This window comes from Balearica regulorum, chromosome 2, assembly GCF_011004875.1.
Source record: "Balearica regulorum gibbericeps isolate bBalReg1 chromosome 2, bBalReg1.pri, whole genome shotgun sequence".
NCBI lineage: Eukaryota > Metazoa > Chordata > Aves > Gruiformes > Gruidae > Balearica > Balearica regulorum.
Genome location: NC_046185.1, coordinates 108,875,008 through 108,898,148, shown reverse-complemented (window position 1 = coordinate 108,898,148; position 23,141 = coordinate 108,875,008). Strand labels below are relative to the sequence as shown.

Here is a 23,141-nt window from a genome sequence, read left to right as displayed (position 1 = left end):
CATCTCACTGGTACACCACAAAGCATGCTCCTTAAACACTGACATTACTAAAATGGTTTAGTGGCTCTGGCTGGGATGAAGTTACTAAGTTAACCTTCTTCATAGCAGCCCATATGGTGCTGCGCTTCCCAGCTGCAGCTGAAAGAGTGATGGTTACACACCAATGTTTTGGCTGCTGCTGGACAGGGCTGGTGCAACATTAAGGCTTTCTCTCCACACACCCCCCATAACAGTCAGGAGGATGGGGCTGGGCAAGAGGTTAGGAGGGGACACAGCTGGGACAGCTGACCCAAACTGACCGTCGGAATATCCCATACTATACAACCTCATGCTTAGCAATAAAAACTCAGGGAATGGAGGAGGAAGGGGAGATGTTTTGGGTTACGGAGTTTCCCTTCCCAAACAGCCGTTACACGTGCTGAGGGCCTGCTTCCGAGGAAGCGTCTGGACATCTGCCTGCTGATGAGAAGCAGTGAATGAATTCTTCTCCTTCCTTCTGTTTTTCTCCCCATCTCCTGGGAGAGGGGAGTGAGCAAAATGTAGGGTGGGTGTTTGGCTGCTGACCACTGTCAACCCACCTCAGCCTGTTTAGTGCAAACTTCTGTTTACGTTTCAGGAAGAGAAGGCATTTTGCAAGACCAAAGCAGTATGCCATACTTCATTTTTTCACAGCATTTATCTCTTAAAGATTCTCTTAACTTACAGTAGGAAATGAAAAGCACATGCATTTCTTTACCATAACTATGCAGATCTTTGCTGATGATTTCCAGAGGCACTCAGCCTGCAGAATCTCCATCCTTGGAGATACTCAAAACCTGACTGGACACAGGCCTCAGCAACCTGATGTAGCTTTGAAGTTGGCCCTGCACTGAACGGGGCTTACAGCACATGAACTCCGGTGGTTGCTTGTTACCTGAATTATTCTAGGGTTCTATGATCTTGTAATCTTTGCTTCTTTGAAAGCATAATTCTAAAAAGCCATTTTCAGCTTTCCAGCAGACTTGCAATGGGTTTAATATGTAGGTAATTTTCATGATAAGCCAAGCTGTCTGCATTCAGGCCTTGGGCTACTTGCTCTTTCCCTGTCTTTCTTAGTATTTTCTTTTTTGCCAACAAAGAAGAAACTATTAATCAGGAGTATCAGAAATCAACACAGGTAAGTGGTTGAAAAGGTGGGGCTCAAAGCAAAAGCTTGCCGTAATTCTGAATTACTCTTCTCAGCTTGGAAAAAAACCCCACTAAGCATTAATTTAATAATGTCTGAGCAATTATTACATGCACAGTTATGCAAGCATGTGGACCTATTTTAGTTCTCTGATGAATTCAGTGAAGCCAGAAGGTACTGAAGCCAGGAAGCACAACTCCTAGTTGCAAGAAGATCTTCATAACAATCACCTAAGAAACCGATAAAATGTCCTGACTTTTCGGGAGAGTTCCCCCTATGCAAGGCAGCCATATTATTGACCCATAGGCTGAATTTGACTTACAAGAGCTTTTCACCTCCTTCTCTACCTGAGAGTGGGGAGATTGGAGATACGCTTTCCACTGCACCCTCCACAATCTACAACTTAAAGGCATCATTTCCATCATTTAAGCATGGTTCCCGCTGCTAAAAGGTGGGACTGCTTTGACGTGATCACTGGCAGTGTCAGAACCACCTTTTCTGTATCAATGTATATTTTCAGAATATGCAGGAAATGTATCAGTGATGTCTCTGCAACTTACCTGTCAATAATGGCACACATGTCAATGGTAACATTGGCAAAGCTTCCCAGCTGCCCTTGCTCCACGGCATGCAAATCCACCAGCTGATCATCCACATGAATAAACTGCATGCATCCTTGAAATGAATGCTGAAATAGCGAGTGATCCGAGTCATTCATCTGTACAGGAACCCCTGTAGAGCAGCAGAATAAAGAACATTATTAGCTGCATATACTATTACTCAAGCTAGTATTTTTTTCACAGGAAAAGATATGTTTTCTAGATGGGGGAAGAAAAAGCCAAGGTGGGAAGGAAATATACAGTTATTAGATTACATTGCAATGTTATTGATTGAAGTCATTGGCAACTACCTGCAAGAATTTATACGGTACAGCTGACGACTCATTAATCTTTGTCTACAAGATGGAAGTCTTCTGCTACCCTTCTCCTGCCTCAGCACCCTATTGCTGTTTCTCATTACTTCTCTCTTCATACAAAGATTAAGGGAATAAGAAAAGGATTCATCTCCTTGATATATTTTAGGAATCGTATTCCCATTTCTCAGATTTTTCTGAGGAAAATGGATTCCATGCATTCCATGAAGTGAATTTCCAGTTTAGCTTTCCCTAGAACTAAGCTTCCTGGGCAATGAATACTTGTGCTGGAAACTTTCTGCAAACTTAAAACTAGCCCTAAAATCTGATGTACTGGCCCACTTCTGAAGAATCTGAGGGGAATCTGTAGTATTTTCATTTTTGCTCTGAATGCGTTCATTTGCCTGTCTTTCTGAAGGTGGTTTATAAGAGATGAGAACAAATTAGTGTCTTGACTCAGGCTAAAAGGCAGGGAGGCAGAGGATGTTTGATGTAATTGTTTAACTGAATGTCCTTCAGAACTGAATGTGTCAATTTACTTGAGAAAAATGTCCTTGATAAGACAGAGCCTGATTCACTACTTATAAATCTTTGACAATGAACTCCCTGAAAAAGCTTCAAGAAAATAATTTAGACAGAATCTGTTTAAGATGAAAGCAGGAAGGAAGAGAGGAGTTAACAACAGTTTATTGGTAAACAAGGTAAAAAGTCTGAAAAATGCATAATGGTTTTGCAGATTTCAGCTAGGAAGATGACTAGCCAGGCAGTTGTTGACTGACAAGGGTAAAAAAAATCACATACATTTGTTTTGGTAGCTAAAAGAGATTACACAGCTCCCATTCCTTCTCCCACTTTCCTACCCAACTTCTGATCCCCAATGCCTTACTGCCTTCTTCAATAGCATGGAAACAGCTATTTGTGGAAACAGGAGGATAACATATTATCAAACCGATATTGTTAGAACAGCAGCAGGAAAAAGGAATGAACATAATTTTAAATTCTGTTCCTGTATACAGTTCATCACATGCCACACAAATAGTTATCTTGGCTAAAAGAGAGGGCAATGAATAGAGGGCAGTAACAAGCAACTGGGGCTAGGATGTGGCACCTATTACTAAAAACCCCCAAATACACCTAAGTCTTCCCCAAAATACAATTGAAACCCATTGTAACTGAAAGGCTTTGCCAGAACATTCAAATGACCAGAAATGTTTTTTTTTAAATTTTCTAAAACAGTCTTGCCCATCAGCTAAAATTACTGGTGGTAGCTCCTAAATTTCCCTGACTCACTTCAGTAAGCACTCACTTCAGAGTTCACTGGTGGCGCCACAGAACTAATCAGAGATGTTATAGCAATTAAGCAGTGACCATCCTAAAAGTTAGCTCTGAAAGACTTTTGAAGAAATTGGGCAAAGGCTTGTCTTGAGGTCATACCACCCTTGGACCAAAATGGTGGCACTATAGTAGGGAGCTGTAAACTGCTGTGAGAAAGATAAATAACCCCCTCCCACTAATACACATCAGATGGAGAAGGAAAAACTCCTAGGGATCCCCCAATTGCCTAACTAGTGCATAATACCCTCATCAGACAAACTGTCCCCCACCAAAATTGTGTTAATCCTAGACTGTGTGAATTGTTATTTTGGCTTGACAGAAAAGTCAAGTTGTAGGGACTGGATTTATATTCTCTTTCTAGCATGTATCTAGTGACTTATCTGATGAAAAGAGCATAGGGCTTTCAGAAACCTGCCTCCTACTTTTTTTAACTTGTTCTTTCCAGTGACTGATTAAACTGATTCCTCTGACACTTTACAGACTACAGAATGGAGACACAGAAAGTGCAAGTTAATTGTCTGTTGTTTGGTAGATGCAAGTACAGTATTTGCAGGTTCCTATCCAGTGCTTTCTTCAATTATATTTAAACAGCTCACTTTTCAATATAATTGTCTGTTTTTCAGACTGTCACTGAAACTGTAACTCCTTCTCAGCAAGAACCCCAAACTGACACCAAGTACGTGGTCATTTAGATCTTCAATGCATTAGCAGAGCTGTGCAGGAAACCTGTGTACCATCTTCCAGTTCAAAGCACTTACACAGTTCCTTTGTTCTAAGTATTAAATTCAAGGTCACCAACACTGAAGTAAAGTCTTAGTAACATTTATGTAAACCCAGCAAGGACATTATATGGATATATCCAAATATAATGAAAGAACACCCACCATCCTCCAAGCACTAAGATCAAAAGCTAGAGCCACAATTCACTCTTCACATCAAAAAGAGTATAATCCAAATAACTAAGCCACAAATGTATGATTAGATTCAGCAATATATTCCAAAAATTACTACCAACATTTGATAGCACTTGAGAACTAACCACAGAGGCATTTCAATATGTGATTCTCAGTTTCACTGCATCTGAAGTATCAGTTCTTGACCTACACTGTACTAGCACACAGTTATTAACTGGTCTCTGGGACACATCCTCAGCTTTGCTACTGGTTGAACCTGCAGACAGGAAAGTGGCAGCCGGTTCCCTCAGCCTGGGCAGAGACCCCAGGTCCCTGGGTCCCCAGGCTGGGCTGCACTGGCTGGGGTAGGAGGGAGTCGTGGGCTGGAGGTGGCGGCTGCTCCTAACCTAATTACATAAATCCAGCTTTCCTCTACCACCCAGGAGAATGATGTACACTGATCATTAGTTGGTTTGGGATTCACGGATGAAGACTATAATTTGCTGACTCAAATGTCTTTGCCTGTCTTCCTGCTACTCCCTTTGCTGTTCCTAGTCAGGTAAGGAACTGGAAGAGGAGGGGGTTTATGCACTTGCACAGCACCTTGCATAAATTGTCTGTGAGGCTGACTGGGTGTCAAGGCCTTTCAGTCATGCTATACTCCAACAGCTAGTTATACAAAAAGATAATTTAAAAAAACAATTTGCTATCCACAGGGAATGGAAGAATGGCAGGGGTGGGGGGTGTGTTGAACCATATGCTATTGGTGGGACCCGGACAATTTAGACAATTCCAGTCCCAGTCAACTGAGGCAAACCTTCTGTCTCAAATGTAGACCTGGAATGACCTTGTACCTTGCAGTGTTTATTTCAATACACACAACAATGCCTTCCCCTTCCTGATCTTCATTAATAAGACATGATTCACTTCTTCATCCTTCCTACAGTGAATGAAATTTTAATTAAATAAAGTTCTATAACCAAAGCTGACAGCAATGCTGTCACTAGAAAGGCTAAAAATAATGGATGAACAATTTGGACAGCACTGTATTGATCTTTTTGCTGACAAGAAAATATGTACATTTTCAAAATGCACATAAAATACAGTTTGGACAGTTTAAAACAATGTTCGTGCTTATGATTACAAATGCACCTTAAAGTCAGGTAGACTCCCTTAAGCTGTAATTTTTATACCTTTCTGGCTTTTTCCGTACAGAATCTGAATCTTACCATTTTATTTTCCACATTCCAAGCCCACAAAGAGATTGATTATCCTGAAAAGGTCATACATGGATTGAATCTGAATTTTCACCAGAGTTCAAGAAAATTTGTTTCCAGGACTTCATTCTGACCTACCAAACACAGAACAGCCAAAATTCTAGATCCAGCTCCTGATCTTAATTCAAACTCGCAAGAAAAATTAGAAAAATTAGTAGCTTTGATTCATGCTATTTTCTATGTTAGAAGTCACTTTAATATAATAAAATAAATATAATACAAAAATTATAATAGATATAATAAAATACCTATGAAATAAAAACAATTTTTCTTTTCCAGTGTCAAGGTCTTTTATGCCTCTCTCCCAATCACCTCAGTAAGGTTCTATCAAAGACATTGTAAGAAAAGAAGTCAAAGAAATGAAATATCATACTAGACTCTGAACATACAATTAGAAATTATTTTGTATCCCTATGTGAAGCACTCAGATATTCTTTGAAAAGTAATGCAAATTCTATTGTGACAAGAAGATAGGTATTCTCCATAGCTTGTGAAAACACCCTCATGATTGGGGGTTTTTTTTTGCCTTTTGTTTTATTTGTAAGTTAACAATGGGCTGATATTTGTATACAGATGGTACCTGCCATTTCTTTAAATGAAAAAATACACCTCATTTAAAAAAACAACAAAAAACTACTATCTTAGATATCTAACTGGTAGTCCATATTGTCTTCAACTAGTTGCATGAGTAACTGCAGAATCTAGTGATCAATAGAAAAAGTGATTGATCTCAATTCTGACAGTGATTTTTATCTGCATGGTATTTCAAGTATATGTCCTGGATCCTTGCTATGCTGAATGAGAGGAAGGAAACAAAATTCTTTATTTGTCAGGATAAATAGCAGCACAATATCGTTCAAGGGTCAAGTGATCTTCAAATTTTCTATACATATCACACAGAGTCAAAAGATGTTATTCTGAACCCACAGAACAAAACTCAAATTCAGTGCTAACAATGCACTTAAGATTGAAAATATAGCTGGTGTTTCATATTTTAATAAAGAGGAAAAGACATTTAAAAAAAGCTCGATACACCTACCTACCCAAATTCACCGTAGTATTTTTATGCCTGTTTCAATCAGACCAGAATGAGGCCCTTAGTGTGAAGTGGAACACAAGCAATAACTTTGGAAAACTAGAAGTTTCCTGCTCCAAGAGCATGAAATAAACTAAAGTAAACAAACTGCAGAAGGGATGAACAGCATGAGTTAAAATGGAATATTTTTTTCATTTCACTGCATCTCTGTAAAGCTACAGAAATGTTCAAAAAAGCACACACATATACTTTCTAAGTATTTGAAGGAATACGGGACCAGTACTGGGAGGTTTCAAGAGTCATGCCTCTTCAGCTCCAGCCATAATTCTGTATTAGTGAATATGAGGACTAAGGATGGCGTTTGCCAGGACATTTGGAGCCTATGTCTAGCAACTGTATGAACTGTCCTGAAAATAAACAGGACTTCAGAGTCTCCCAGCTCGGTGGAGTACAGAAAGGCAAACCAGAATGGGAACTACAATTTTTCTGTGTGTGTTGCAGAGAAAGTCACCAATTGCTTGAATGAGGCAGTTTCTAATAAATTAATCTTTACTTTTGCCTTCATTGTTTCATTTATAGAAACACAGAGGTAGTGCATTCTATACCAACAACTGTAAATTAATGACCTTAAAACCCCAAATATGTGTGTGTATATAGAGAGAAAAGCACACTTTACTAATGCTAGAGCTTAAGACAAGAGGATGTTGTACTTCTAGCAGTCCTGGGGCACACATGAGTCCTCTAGGTAAAACAGGCTAGCATTAATGAAGTCTCCGGTGGACTTTGCAGAATCTTCTCAATACACGTCATTCATATTATGATGAAAAAGTTTAATCAGATCTCACAAGACCTGGCAGTGTTTTCTACCAGTGGTGCAACTCCTGATTTGTTTTGTCTCCTCTGGAAATCTGGTCCTCAGCCAGACCCTCTTCACTAAAAATATTTTATCACCAGCTGTCTGCTTATGAATTGAAGCCAGTTCTGGAAAAGCATTGAGATTTTTCAGTCTCTCTGTATACTGGGGTTCCTTACACCACATTAGATTTCAATTCAGCGTATTCACATTGATTCCGTACCTACCTGTTCTTGATGGGATTTAATTCTTTAAAAAGTAGCTTCTAAGACCTCTCTACCTGAGGTACGAAGAATACCAACACAGTACTACAGTTCTCCTTTACCAGGTGCTACAGAAATTCTTCCTGGAGCACACCTGAGATTTAGCTGTAATAATTCTAGGGTTATGTGACCTAGCCATAGATCTAGGTCATGTAGAGCATAATAGTTTATCTGAACATGTAATTGTACTGGTATTGTTTATAAGTTGGTCATCGAGGAAAGAAATAGGCAGATTATGCAACAATCTAGATGAGAAAAAGCCCAAAAGATACTCAGATGATAACAGCTGAGCAACTAGCTGTGAACTGACTATCCTCAAGCCACAATGCAACTTGCACAAATATTATTTTACAAGATATTAAATGGCTTGGATGACAGCCTAGAAAAAAAAGTAGAGGAAATACAGTCATGAAGGCACCAACAAAAGCAGAAACAGGAGCAAGGCAGACTAACAGCACACAGGAAAATTACCAACAGTAACAAGGGAAGGATAAGACTACAGTATAATCATCTCTTTTTAGCAGCTTTGTTGATTCAGTGCTTCTCAGATTGCTGTGGACCTCAGCGTGAACAACAGTGTACTTGTTTAGAAGAGCTGTCTTGAGACGCTTTTCCCAATGGCTGGCCACAGAATTCAAAAGATTCAAATATATTTGGGCCTTCCAGTTAGCGTTGGAAAACAGCAGGGTTGTAACCCAGGCTTTCAGCTTGCAAGGTGATGGTATCAGTTCAGTTGTTTGAAATGAACTGTAACAGGCCCTGAGGTATATTTCACCTTTAACTATGGCATCCTTTTCCTTTCCTTTTCCTTTCCAATGCCAAAGGACAAGTACTCTCTTTTTTCTCTTCCCTGAGGTAATTACAAACATGGTATCTCTCCTATTTTCAAAGTAATCTCCTGCAAAACATGTAGACCATGTCATTCCCAAAGAGAGAGAATGTCTGGCGGATTGTGCCCAGGCTCAGCTAGGGGGAAATACGCACACAGCTCACTTCTCAGATCATATACCACCTGGACTACACTTTTTAAAAAATCTAGCTAATTAAGCAGAACACAAGCATGATTTTCATTCACAGGGAATTATTTCAGTCTTATAAATACCACAAGACATGTCCTAAATACCAATATTTGTTTAAATGACTAAACTTCATACCCTAGTTCTGATAACACCGCAACAAAAAGAAATGATTCCTGACAATCTAAAAAGACTTCTATGTTCAGAAAAGAAACTACCTATTAGTACTCTCAGATACAACTCTTCAATGAAAAAAAGACCTGTTGCAAACCAGGTACAAAAGCAGTCTATTCAACAGTTGCTGCTGTTTCCCTAAGAGCCATACTAGACATTACAAATCCAAGCATATACTCACAGACACTAAAATTTTGTAAGATGAACAATATCTTGGTGGTGGAAGAGAACAAATACAATTATCGCCTAGGAATAGTTTTACTGATTTTGTCTTTAGACAGGGGGAAGATGAGATTGATGTCTCTTCCAGCTCCGTGACTATATGAAATATGATGACTTCTCCCCCTTTACGGCTGTCTGTGAAGTTCTTCTGTAGATTGGATAAATGTTTGCCCAGATATTTTAGAGTTGTAACAAAATACTCTTGTCTGCTGGGAACAAGATTAAATATTACTGTATGTAGGGTATGGTAGGATCTTAAAAGGAGGAGCATAAGGGGAAAAAATTAAGTAAAATAGCCTTAAAAATACACACAGATGTTAAAATTGATACTTGTCCAAATCACAACAGAAATAAATCAGGTATCATCTACTCAATGCACAGATAATTTTCCATCTTTTATTTGACTTGCTGTTCTACTTCCCTTGCATGGTGGGTGGCATATAGTTGGTTTTACAATGTCACTATTTGTGTAGGCTCATTAAAAAGAATACAATAAACTGAATTCAGTTATTTGGATATGTTTGCATTCCAAGAGCATCAGAAATTTACTGATAGAGGAAATGCATGTTTCTTTTCACAAAATAATACCACAACAGCATCCTCTTGCTGTCTTGATGTTTAAAAAATGGATGAACAGCAAGATTTAATTTATTTTCTTGCAAATAAATGTTTTCCAAAGTCTTTATTTTGACAAGAACTGATGTAAATGGTAATTCATGTTATAAAAGCAACTTATTTTATACTGAAATGGAAGCAGCAGCTCTGCTTGATGGAAAGTGTGCCTTATATAAAAGAGAGCTCCACTGAGGAAAGTCCACTTCTTAAAGTAGCTAGAGTTTGCTTTTTTTTGCTTTTTCTTCAGAAACCCCTTGATTTTGCCAGTTGTTAAACACCTCCAATTCCTGCCTATGGAATGGAATTCCTTCAATGGACTTTGAGAGTAGTCAGCCACTTAAGACATAAATAAATTTCTCAGGAAAAGTACAATAAAAAGACAAATAACTACTTTAAAATAAAAGACAAAATTTTAGATACATTTTAATCCTTTACTTAGAAACTGGCAATGATCAAAATAAATCAGGACACTGAGATTGTAATAGTGTTAATACAAGTAACATAATGAAATGAGACAAAAATGAAAAAAAAAATGTTTGAAAAACAGTTCACTTATGAAGCATTTAAGCACAGTTTTATGCTCTGGTGGTTCTTCGCAAAAAGGCAATTCTGATTCCTGGCAGAGCAACAGTTAAAATTATTAATAAAATATTTTTGGTATCATCTGACAAACTAAAAAGAATGCAAATATGTTCTGCTGTTTTTAAATGAAGGTTTTATTACCTTCCCATAAAAAGATGTGGTGCATGCATGGCTGAAACCCTAAAATATGAAATCACCAAGAACTCTGTTTTGAAATAAACTCAAAAGCTCTCCTGATCTTCTTGTTTAGATAAAATTCTCCTTCAAGTAACTGGAAACAAAACCAATAATAGCAAATTTAAAGTATCACTTTTCTGACATGGAGAGAGACAGTAAGAATGATCATTATTAACAGTCTTGACTAATTGAAGTTCATCTAACACTTTACTGCAATTTCTATCTTATTTTATTGGATATGATAGAAAATACAGAAAGCCACATAATGATCAAACTGCTGCAAATCTGTACATTACACTACCCATGTAAGATATGCTATTCATAGTATTTCTATTTTATAACAAAGAGAATAAATGTACCTTAGATTTTCAAAGTTACCGCTACTTCACTTCTGCAGAAAATCCCCCACGAAGATAAAAAATGTTTAGAGACTGCTGGAGATAATTACACTTAGCGAAATATAAGCAGCATAAAATACGCAATCACTATTTACTGCCTTTAGGAGATGTACGGTGTGGAGATTACACTGTTGGCACTAATTGTGTAATCTCTCTGCTCCTACATCAACTTATGTTGTATTTTTATGTACTGCAAAGTTCTGGCTACCATATCAGTAAGGTGAATTTACTTTAATTGAAAATAGTAGTATAGAAGTCATTGGACCGATTCAACTACAGATTCATGTGATTTACTTCCACCAACTTCTACCTAAGAGATTTATATTTTAATCAACTTTTTTTTTTCTTCAGTGCAGTTAACAAAGGTACAAAAATGAAAGCATTTAGTGTTGAGTGGCTAACCACCCAAGCAAAATCACTGTGAGCTACAGTTTGTACGACCACAATACATCACTTTGTGGTAAACTGCACCAGTTTGGAACTGAATATTGGTTTAGGCACCTTAAACATGCTATTGCTAGTTTTACGCTGTTCACTGCATCTTCTCCAGTATTCCCAATTTTCTCACTGAGCTGCTACTACCTTGTATCTACTATAACCACAGAGAGTACCAACCTCCCCAGAGACTTACCAAGAAAACAGAATTATCTCTTGGTTCCAAAGACTTTCTTGGAGCTTTGCTGCTAATAAATGCTTCTACATATTTAAAACTTGAAAAGTTATCTGCTTTAAAGTGCATTCAGATATTCAGTGCATCTTAAATGTCTATTCTGACACTTCTGTTGTTAGCAGTAAGTTACAGGTTTTGAACACCTTCAATTTATTTTTCAGACTTCCAAAGCTACCTTAAGCATATTAATCATTGGTAATAAGCATATCACTATATAGATGGTTTCTAGAGGTCAAAATTAAGGATGCCCGTTAAATATGTCAGGTGGATTTAAAGATCAAGTTTGTTGCTCTTTAATAGGCAAACTAGAAAAATAGTTAATTGGATGTTTAAAGAGTTATCTTAATAATTTTCATATTTTGGACAGCTTAGATTTTCCCTGAGTAATCATATTTTTGTTCTTAAATTCACATAAAATTATCTTGAGCAACGAAATGAAGTACATTAAGTTCTGTAGGGCTTAATGGAATCTGTATAAATGGTCACTAAATTCATAGTAAAGACTGTCCTTCTGCTTATTAGAATCTTATGCAAAAAAAGACACAGTAATTAATTTTAAAATCTCAGCATTACAAACTATAGAACTGATTAACAAATTTTTACCTATTCACTTACATTTTCAGTTTATAATAACTGTAAAGACATGTGACTCAAAAAACGTACCATGGTACTTTTCTTACTTGTTGCATTTTTTACTATGTATTATACAAAGACAAGATGAAAGAAAGGCGGGATAAAGAGGGAAAATCACACGGTCATTCTGATACTTTAGAAGTATACACGGCAATGTGATTAGTAGTCCCTCCACTTTTTAATAGATTAGCTATGCTATTTGTTTGTATTATGAGATATTTATAAACTGTATGTTTGAATGACATACCCATTTGGGCAAACTGGATAGTTTAACTTAATAAAGTGTTATACATCGTTGACACAGTGGTAGAACAGAACTTCGTATCTGTTTTTTCAGGTGGTCATGATTTAAACAATATTTAGTTTTCTTATTTCTATTTAGAAACACAAATGTAGAAATAGATTGCCAGTAGATTGTCTATCACAATTTAGAAAGAAATAACAAAGAATCTCTACATGTAAACAAACACATGCTCTCCTTTCTGAATCTGAGCTAATTTATCTGTAGCACATAATTTGCACCTGCAGTTCAAGTGAAAAGTTAGCAACCTTTAACATTTTTACCGTGGAAACCACTCATATAGCAGCACATATTCAACCTATAGTAATATTAGAAAGAAATCCATATAATAAATCAGAATGAACTCTAGTCAACAATAATAACAACAAAATCCATTTTTTGTTAACTCCATAATTATTTAAAGCTATTATGAGTGCAAAAAATTCACTAAATAGAAAGAAACTGAAGTCTATTTGTCTCTTACTCCTAAGACTTGAATGTTAGGAAGGATCACCATTCTGTTATCTTTTTTTAAACTTGATGTGCTCTCTCTCTCAAAAAAAAAAAAAAAAAAATCATTTTAGAAACTGATATTTAACCTTTGTAGAATTAGAACATTAAAGAAAATAATTCCAGTTATTAATAATTCCAGGGTTATGGTGCATTTCTACTTTTTCAACTCATCCAACCTTCACTCTATTGCAAGTCTGCTCACTTGAAACAAGGTATGTGTACAACAGAAAATTTGTAGAAAGTTATATACAGAAATTAACATCAATCTCTTGTTTTTAAATTAAAAAAAAATGTTTTTAAAGAAATTGAATGAAACTTTAAACTGAAACCACAAAATAACCCCTTCAGAAGCACAACCCTTAACATTCTTTCTTCCTCTCAGTATTAATATCAAATCCAATGGAGCCAAGGAGATTTCTTAAACACTGAAGCTGCCTATTCAAAAGCACAGTAGGCATAGCAGCAAAGGCCTCGTATAGTACTGACTCAACATAAACTCAATGTTGAAGTTTTTTGAATAACAAGCTACAGGACTGAACTGCGACAAATTGTATTATGCTTATTAAAAGTTCTCTTGCAAGTGTTTTAGGTTGCATGATAGTATATATTGATTGACTCACATCAGAAGAAAATGTGCTATTTTTTAAAAGAACTGTGCTTATTTCCTTGCAAGAAGGTTTGTTTTTTGTTTTATTGGATGTATACACTGGAAAGTACACAGTGAAAATAATGTTACTGATATGCCACATCCAAGATGGATTTCCTTCTACTGTAATGCTGAATGAGTACTACAAAAATGACTGAAGCAATTTAGTGTGTTGAGGAAAGCTACACAAAGAAAAATACAGCTGCCCAAATAGAAAAGAAATCTTAGCTTTTCAAATTTTCTTTGGTTGTTTGATGTAATATTTACACTCTTAAAGGTCAAAATAATTATAGAAATTATGATGGATGAATTCTAAAAGATTTCTTTTCAACAGGAGCTCAACTAAAATCTTTAACAGGTATCAAGGGGTTACCTTCCATTGCTATTGACACTGGCTTCTTTAGCAGCGCCTCAGAGAGTTGAAAATAAGGACCTAAATTACAGTCACTTATGAAAAATCAAATTATTATACAATCATAAAATCATTTAGTTTAGAAGGGACCTCTGGAGATCATCTGATCTAACCTGCTCTTCAGAGGAGGTCAAATTAGGGCAGGTTGCTTAGGGATATGTTCAGACCAGTTCACTGTCTCCAAGGATGGAGATTTCAGAACCTCTCCGAACAACCTGTTCCAGTGTTTGACCACCCTCACAGCTGAGAATGTGTCCTTGTATTTAATCAGTATTTCTCATGTTGCAACTTGTGTCTGTTGCCTTTTGTTTTCTCATCATACACCTCCAAGAAGAGTCTGGATCCATCTTCTCTATACCCTCCCAGCAGGCAGCTGTAGGCAGTAAGATCAGCCAGCCTTTCTTCATACATCACATATTGAGGACCTTTACTCTCTTGTTGACCCTCTGCTTGACTTGCTCTAGTATGTCGTCATCTTTCTGGTACTGGGGGGCCCAACACAGTGTGTTTCAGATGTGGTCTCACCAGTGCTGATGGAGGGGATGAATCACTTACTTACTGCAGCCTGCTGACTCACTATGCCAGTGGCCACCTTCACCACAGGGGCACAATTACTGCTTATGCTCAACTCATCCATCAGGACCCAAGGTCCTTTCCTGCAAAACTCTTTTCTACCCAGTTGATGACCAGACTGTACTGATGCACTGGATTATTCAGCCCCTGCCGCAGGACTCCAAGTTTGTCTTTGCTGTGCGTGATGAAGTCTTTGTTAGCTCATTTCTCCAGCATGTTGAGGTCCAAGTGAATAGCAGCCTTCACTTCCAGCATACCAACCACTTCCCCTAGTTTGTTATCATCCACAAATTGCCAAGGGTGCACTCCATCCCATTACCCAGGTTGCTTATAAAAACATCAAACAGTATCAGCCAAAGCATCAGTCTCTGAGGAACACCACTAGTAACTGGTCACCACTTAGATTTTGTGCTGTTGCTCACCACCATTTGAGTCTGGTGTCCAGTCAATTTTCCCTCACTTTATAGTTCCATCTATCCAGTCCATATTTCATTAATTTGCTATAAAGATACTATTCAGACTGTGTTGAAGGCCTTTCTAAGATCAACATGCACTGTTCTCACTGTTATCTCATCCATGGAGCCAATCACAGAGAGCAATCATCTCAAGTATCTCCCAAAATTAGCGTAACCTTTCAAAGATCATTGAGAGCAATCTTGCAATGAGATTGGCCACCTCTGTCAGCACTCTTGGATCCAGACCACCTGATGCCGCAGGCTTCTCCAAATCTGATTTGCATGTGTGGTCCCTAATCTGGTCTTCCTCTGACGTGGGCTTTACTTAACTCCCCCCAGGCTCTGCCCCTAGTTGCAGGCCTGAAAGCAAACTTTACCAACAAAGGCCAAAGCAAAGAAGGCACAAAGTACCTCATCCCTTTCCATGTCCCTAGGTCTCTATCCCACTGAGTAGTGGGGCCACATTTGTCTTAATTTCCATTTGCTGCTGATACACTTCCTGAAACCTTCCTTACTGCCTGTCATATCCCTGACTAGCTTCAACTCCAGCTGAGCTTTGGCTTTCCCAGTTCCAACCCTGCATGCTTGGGCAATGACTCAATGTTCCTCTTGGGTAGCCCATCCCTGCTTCTGCCTGGTGCGTGTTTCCTTTTTGCATCTGAACTCAGTCAGGTGTTCCCTTTTTCCTGTAGCTATGATAGTTTCATTTAAACAATATAAATTCTTGAAATAGATCTGCTAAAATATAAAAAAAAGCCCAGAGTTTTCTTTCACTTTGACTGCATGGATGGCATTAATTTCCATACATACACACACACACACACACGCACGCACGCACGCACGCTCTAGTGTCTTTTGGGAAAGAAAGGGAAAATCGATTATAATGTAAATTGTCCTAACGTCCACTTTGTTCCTATTGTGTTTTTTGCAGGCTGTTAGAGTGAGACTTAAGGATATTTTTGAAAACTGCCAAATGTTAAAAACATTTTTCTCTTTAGGGTTTTTTACTACAGAGTTGAAACTCTAAACAGCATAATGCATTGGTAGTTAAAAGTAGCATGGAGTGTATCTGAGGGAAGAGGCTGAGAAAGGAAGCGATAAAAGAAGACTGGAAAATTACATCTAACCTCTGTGTCTGCTACTCCTTCTGTTGCTCTTTGTCTCTCAATCACAAAACCAAAGCAATATTTACTTTGAGCCAATGAGGAAAAGAGGCAACAACTTTGCTGAGGACATGCTCTGCAGACATTGTTATTCAGCTAGCAAAACAGGGATGCCTTTCTCCAGTCCTTTTTCTTTCCTCTCTGCTGTGGTGAGCCAAGCTACACAAATAAAAGCTCCATGGCAGCTTTACCAAAACCTTGTGCAGGACTATACTTCCATTTTCTGGGGAGAACAGACTTCCTGGCTACAGGGAAGAGAATGGATTCGCTTGGCAGACCTTTGTTGAAATTGAAGCAGGAGATGCAAATACCACAGATATATTTTTTTCTTCTCTATGAAATACAGGCATTTTCAGGAAGCTCTGCAAAAGGATGAGGGATTCAAGTCTAGCTGAACTCTGCTAAAAGGTGGAGTGCAGGATTTAGGGGAGACTTATGCTGTGTAAGACCAGGGTGTCTTTGCTCTAATTTGAACATAAGAATTTTTTGCAGGGGAGGTAAGGGAAAGACAAAGACCGTATAAAAGTTATTACAGAGATGCTGGAGTGTGAGAGTTTGGGATAAGCCAGTAAATGAATGTCTATGGAAGAGAAGAGGGACCAAAATATTTCAGGAAGCAATTAAACTAAAGCAAATTAAACAGCTGAGAACCAGGAGGCTTACACGGCTATTAAGAATCACCAACTTCTTCACTGACTGAGCACACCCATCAGATTCATAATTTTGTATCTTTGTGAAATAATATTTAAAGATTTGTTTGGTTATCTTGAGACTAAGATAAACACTTTCTCTGATTATGGCTTGGGGCTTCTGAATTTGTTTAAAATGAAAGATCAGCTTTCTGCATTTTGTGATCAAATGTGATCAAAAGTGATCAAAACAGCAAATATGTGTAATCAAATGAGCACAACGGAAAAGAATATATGACTCTTAACCACCTCTTGGTAAACTAATAGAGAGGCTTAAGAGAATCTAAACTACTCCATAGACTTCATATAGCGTTTCAGGTGGCTAAAATCATAGACATCACTGAAAAAAAGAGGAATGTTTTCCTATTTGCAGTTTAAGCCCACAAGTCCTTATTCAAGAAAGCACGTAAGCACACACATGTAAGTCCATGTATGCAGAAGTTCAATATAAAAGGTTTATTCTCTCAAATTGTTTATCTTCCTATCTCGTAGGTAGCATTGTCTTGATAATATGACTTTAAAAGAGCACAGGAGACCTGTTGCTTCATCCTATCTGACTTTATTATCAGCAAATTTTGTCTACCTTGAGAGGATGGTAAGCAGCGAAGTCCTCATCACATGTGATTGAAAATTAGCCTTAAACATAATGACTCAAATAATACTTAAATTATCCAGACAGGTTGCAAATGACTGTGTATGTAATTTTTAGGCACTGTCAGATCACATACCCTGAGTTCAAACCCTGAGGGTTTTTTGCCTTTTTTTTCCTTTTCCTTTCAGATATTTTATAAGACATACTAAGACAATTTGAAATGCAAGTGAAAAATTGCAAATGTACCATTTCCGGTGTTCCTCAGGAATCAACAAGAGGCTTTCTTTTATTGCAGTCAGAAATCAGTGTGAAATAGATTTATTAGCCCAACAATTATATAATGCTGCGCCATACAGAATACGTATTTGCATTTCATTCTTCATTTTCAGACAGACTCCCATCATCAGAAGTCAATGTGCTTGGGCTCAGTACCAGTCTGTCAGGTTCTATTCCTGTATGCCTACATAGGGTATATTTAGTTTCCATGTTGGTGATCTACAAAAGTCAACACTCACAAAGCTGTGATTTGTGTATAAGAATGCATGGGGCACATTTTGTAAGCAGGAATATTTTGTTAAATTTTGATGTTCATTTTAACATTCATAAAGGGAAAGAATTAATTAAAGTCCAGTTCTAATCTGGGAGACAAACATGGGAATATTTGTAATCAATTTGCCTCCAGATGTCTGCATGACAGGAGTAAAAAGGAGAGAAAAAGTGAAAGGGAGAAAGCAGGACATTGCTAGCATCAAGCAAGTGTATATACAGTAATCATTAGTAAGATCTTAATTCTCCAAGTTTGACTGGGCAGTGCATCTGAGGAAAGCACATCTTGGCAAGAAACTTGGTTTGCCAATCATTAATGTTTAACATTGAAATCCAAGGACACTTAAGCACAAGGAAGCAATATTAGCAGAGGCCTATTTTTAAGACAACAGTGACAGAGAAAGGCAGAAATTGATAGCACTTATAAGAACAGAAAGTCAGAAATTTCTCGATCTGGACTGCAGTTAAGAATGATCAGATTATACTGTCTGAATGTAATCTGTAATACAGATAACCATTACAGACATCTGAACTCTTTTAGAAGTGCCAACTTACCTTCTAATTAAAAAAAAAATAATAATTTCTTCTTAATAAGTTAGGTTTACATTCAGGATTAATTTAAGCATCTCCACTGAAGCCATGAAGACAGTTAAGGTTTATGTGATTTATAGGCTAGTCATGAGAGTCTAATAAAGGACTTTAATGGAAAGGTCTTGCCAAGACCTATCTGAATGAGGGAACTCAGAGGCTATGTAAAAACTGAAATCTTGCACACAAGGCTTACACACACACGTATATGCATATACAAAAGAGAATCTGCACTCAAAAAGTTCAGTTATTGTCATGGATCTTTCAAATATCCATTGTTACAGTCATGTAAAGATGGCTGTTCATAATAGGAAAATGTAGAAAATATGTACACAATTATATCAGTGCCAGTCTTCAGGAAAGAGGAGAGCGCTTTGTCAGTATGCATTTTTATGAGCCATGTAAACTAGATTGCACCAAATTGATCTGTTTGGCAAGGATAAAAAGCAGCTACTTATATAATTTTGAAAGACACTGAAGTCTATCAAATAAAGCACTGCAGAGAAAAAACTGGGTAGCGATGATCCCAAGTAAAAATCAAATTTAATTATCAGAACAATAAACACAATGATATAGACAGAGATGTACTGCCTGCTCATTTCTAAGCCCACCACAGCTATCAAAGCTAACACTCATGACTTATAAGCAGAATCTGTTATTTCACTACATCACTACATTCTTAACTCATATTCTCACAAGTTAAGAAGTCACATCATTCACTTCTGTCACTCAATTTGCAAACAAAAGATAAACAAATATGCTGATACACACAAGCCAAGGAACACTTGGCTGGAGAGTGAAAGGTAGATTCCCCACAGAGAGCAGAAAAGACATTCTAAGAATTGTACACCTGCTGCTCAAGAGAAGAAAAACTTTGGAATATAATACAATTATTTGAAAACCAGAAACTTACATAAATCAACTACCCTGATTTATAAGTGAAATTTTAATCATGTGTCCTGCCAAACTTAGGTAACTATAGCAAAAGACCAAAAACGTTAACAATCCAATTTATATGACTACAATAATGACTTGTCATACAACAGTGAAATCAGAATTGTATTTATAGAAAACAAGCATTACCTTTTAGAGACAAATGAGCAGACAGAGATGTTCCCTATGTATTTTTCCAGCTCTACTGCCATCATAAATACTTGCAAGGCAGCAAAGCTATGGGCAACATTTACCTTGAAAGTATTCAACCAAGTTCTTGAATAATATTCATATCCCACTTTTTGACGAGGGCAGCTTTTTTAAGTTCAGTACAACAGATGTGCACCTATTCCACATTTAGACATATTTATTTTATCCCCTCCCCCTCACACACTCTATTTTCAGTAACACAAGTGGATTAGAAAGAGAGTATTTTATAATCATTCAAAGAGGGAAACTCAGGAATGACTTAGCAAATCTGATAACAGGGGAAAGAGATTTATGGTGTTTTTAAATGGAGTTTGATAAATTAATGGAAGAAATCATATCGCAGCCTAGGGTCATTTTTGAGTTATAAATCAAGGTTATGATATGAGACCTTTAGTTTGTAATTTGTTGATATTCCTGATCACAGAATCACAGAATGGTAGAGGTTGGGAGGAACCTCTAAAGATCACCTAGTCCAACCCCCTTGCTAAAGCAGGATCACCTAGAGCAGGTTGCACAGGATTGCATCCATACGGGTTTTGTTATCGCTAGAGAAGGAGACTCCACAACCTCTCTGGGCAGCCTGTGCCTGTTCTCTGTTACCCTCAGAGTGAAGAAGTTTTTCCTCATATTCAGATGGAACTTCCTGTGTTCCAGTTTGTGCCTTTTGCCCCTTGTCCTGTCACTGGGCACCACAGAGAAGAGTCTGGCCCCTTCCTCTAAACATTTGCCCTTTAGATATTTGTAAGTACTGACCAGATCCCCTCTCAGCCTTCTCTTCTCCAGGCTAAACAGACCCAGCTCTCTCAGCCTTTCCTCATAAGAGAAATGCTCCAGTCCCCTAATCATCCTTGTAGCCTTCCACTGGCCTCTCTCCAGTAGTTTCTTGTCTTTCTTGAACTGGGGAGCCCAGCACTGGACACAGGACTCCAGATGTGGCCTCACCAGGGCAGAGTAGAAGGGAAGGATAACCTCCCTCAACCTGCTGGCCACACTCTTCCTAATGCACCCCAGGATACCATTGGCCTTCTTGGCCACGAGGGCACACTGCTGGCTCATGGAGAACTTGTTGTCCACCAGGACTCCCAGGTCCTTCTCTGCAGCACTGCTTCCCAGCAGGTCAACCCCTAAGCTGTATTGGTGCTTGGGGTTATTCCTCCTTAGGTGCAGGACCCTACGCTTGCCCTTATTGAATTTAATTTGGTTCGTCTCTGCCCAACTCTCTAGCCTGTCCAGGTCTTGCTGAACAGCAGTGCAGCTTTTCTGGAGTGGCTTTTTCTGGAGCCACTCCTCCCCGTTTTGTATCATCAGCAAACTCGATGAGTAGAAAAAAGTGGATTGCTGTCTGTTCATCATGTTTGTACCATATTCACATTATACTAATGCAATGCTTCACGGCTTCTGTTAGTTACCTACAAGGGCATACACAGGTTTGGACTTTTTTTAAAAATTTATTTCCTTGATATATCAGTAGACTTTCAATTTATTTTCACCCTTCTGTGAAGCACTGAATTGCCACAGCAAGACTAAATCTGACACAAGGAAGGCCAGTGCTCCCAGAGGTTTTAAGTTCTTGAGTGACTCTCCTTGACCTGCTCATTTAGCATGCTCAGCTAACTGGAACGGCAGGTATTTCTGGAGAGGCTTAAGGTATTCCTCTGCAGGTAAGATCCTTTCACCAGGATGTGTGAGAAATTTCAAACCTAACAGAGGTTCCTGCAGGATTAGGCCACTGGTGCTGCCTCATGAGCTCTCTAATTCTTTTGCTGTGATTACTAACATTCAGGGGTTTTTAATTTGCCCTGCGATGAAAAGTTAAGCTTAGGGTATTAGGAATTTTCTGGTGGTAGATGAGTGTATGTAGAGAAAATGGTTTAAAAACTGTTGGATTAAATATCTGCCGCATGGAGTTGAGGGAAATAGGAGACAATGACTCTTCAGCCCTATGTTTCTAAGCTGTACCTGAGATACAGTACCTGAAAGTGCAGAGAATACTTATAATGAGCATACCTTTTAATAATTTAGATTTTTCCTTCCATTCAAAATCCCAGTATCTGGGACCCACAAAGGTTCAAATTTAAGATTCTGTGCAGAGATAACATACCTTAATGTTTTTAGCACAACTAGCAAAGCATGAGGAAGTTTTTAAAGATGGGTTTTAACATTGTAGCTGTGTCTTAGCAACTTATAAAACTTAGGCAAATTTGCTTAACATGTTTCTTGATGCTAGGTTATATAAAATTTTACATATATTTTCCTTTTCTTCTCTGCCATTCTGTTACTAGTTCTTTGATAGAACAAAATTTGAAAGAATATGCAAAAAGTGTTATTTTAAATAAATTTCCATAATTAAGTTTGATTACTTCTATTTCCAAATAGCTACAGATGTTTCTCTAATTAGCATTGGGAATTTTACACTGGCACTGACTCTGCTGTCTTTTCCTACAGGAAATTGTGCACTTCTGCCTGTTAACTTGAGTGAGTAAAAAATGTCAACAGGATAACACGTGCAAGCAATCTGTTAGCCACATTTCTAGATTGCTCTTTTTATTGGGTGTATTTCCTCAGGAGTCTACACTCCTAGTACTGTAAAATTATACTGAAATGCCATAAAACATGCTGACTTCTGACTTGACACCAGTATTGAATTTCAACACTGTATACTTAAAATGCCATTTAAAATATTGTCTAATGATTAGGTCTAGGGGAAGGAAAATTGTCACAACATGAACAATTAATTAAAATTATTACTCTCATAAAAATTATAATATTACTTTCAGGAGAAATAATACGCCCTGCTTTATCTGGGTTGCATTCAAGTATACTTGACATGTTGAGCAGTATTTTAAGTTATTTCAATTTATTTCACAGGATGGTGTTAGCAGACACCACTGTGGCATCTCTGCTGACTGGGCCCTGCAAAACCCTACCGGTCCCCATGGAAACCACTGTATGAATATTGGATCTATGCCTGTTTCACAGGCATACCTGCCTATGGCTGGTGTGTCAATACTTCTGATATCTGGGATATATCTTGACAAGTGTGGATCTTTTTAAAATTAAGGCAACAAATATGACTTTTCAGATGTTTTGCCCTCAATTTACTATTTCCATAACCTGATTACAAAGGCAAAGTTGTATTCTGGCTTTTTCTGCATATCCACTGGCAAATTTTACTGTCAAGTTGTGTGCATATCTGCAATTATGGGCATTTACACATGCAAACTGGGTAGGAAATGCATCCCTAGCTTATTTGGTGTCTAATTACTTGCCCACTATTGCCCTAATTTATGGAACTTTGTCTTCTTCAAATCAATTTGCA

At 37.8% G+C, this 23,141-nt stretch overlaps 1 protein-coding gene across 2 annotated transcripts in view; it reads right to left on the bottom strand.

Moving 5' to 3' along the window:
• Nucleotides 1-23,141, bottom strand: part of CNTNAP2 (contactin associated protein 2) — a 1,224,243-nt gene that overhangs the window by 479,364 nt on the left and 721,738 nt on the right. For both annotated transcript variants that reach the window (XM_075745282.1, XM_075745283.1), the window contains exon 10: nt 1,726-1,897. In XM_075745282.1, coding sequence (XP_075601397.1) covers nt 1,726-1,897 — 172 coding nt within the window. The remainder of the gene's footprint in view (nt 1-1,725; nt 1,898-23,141) is intronic.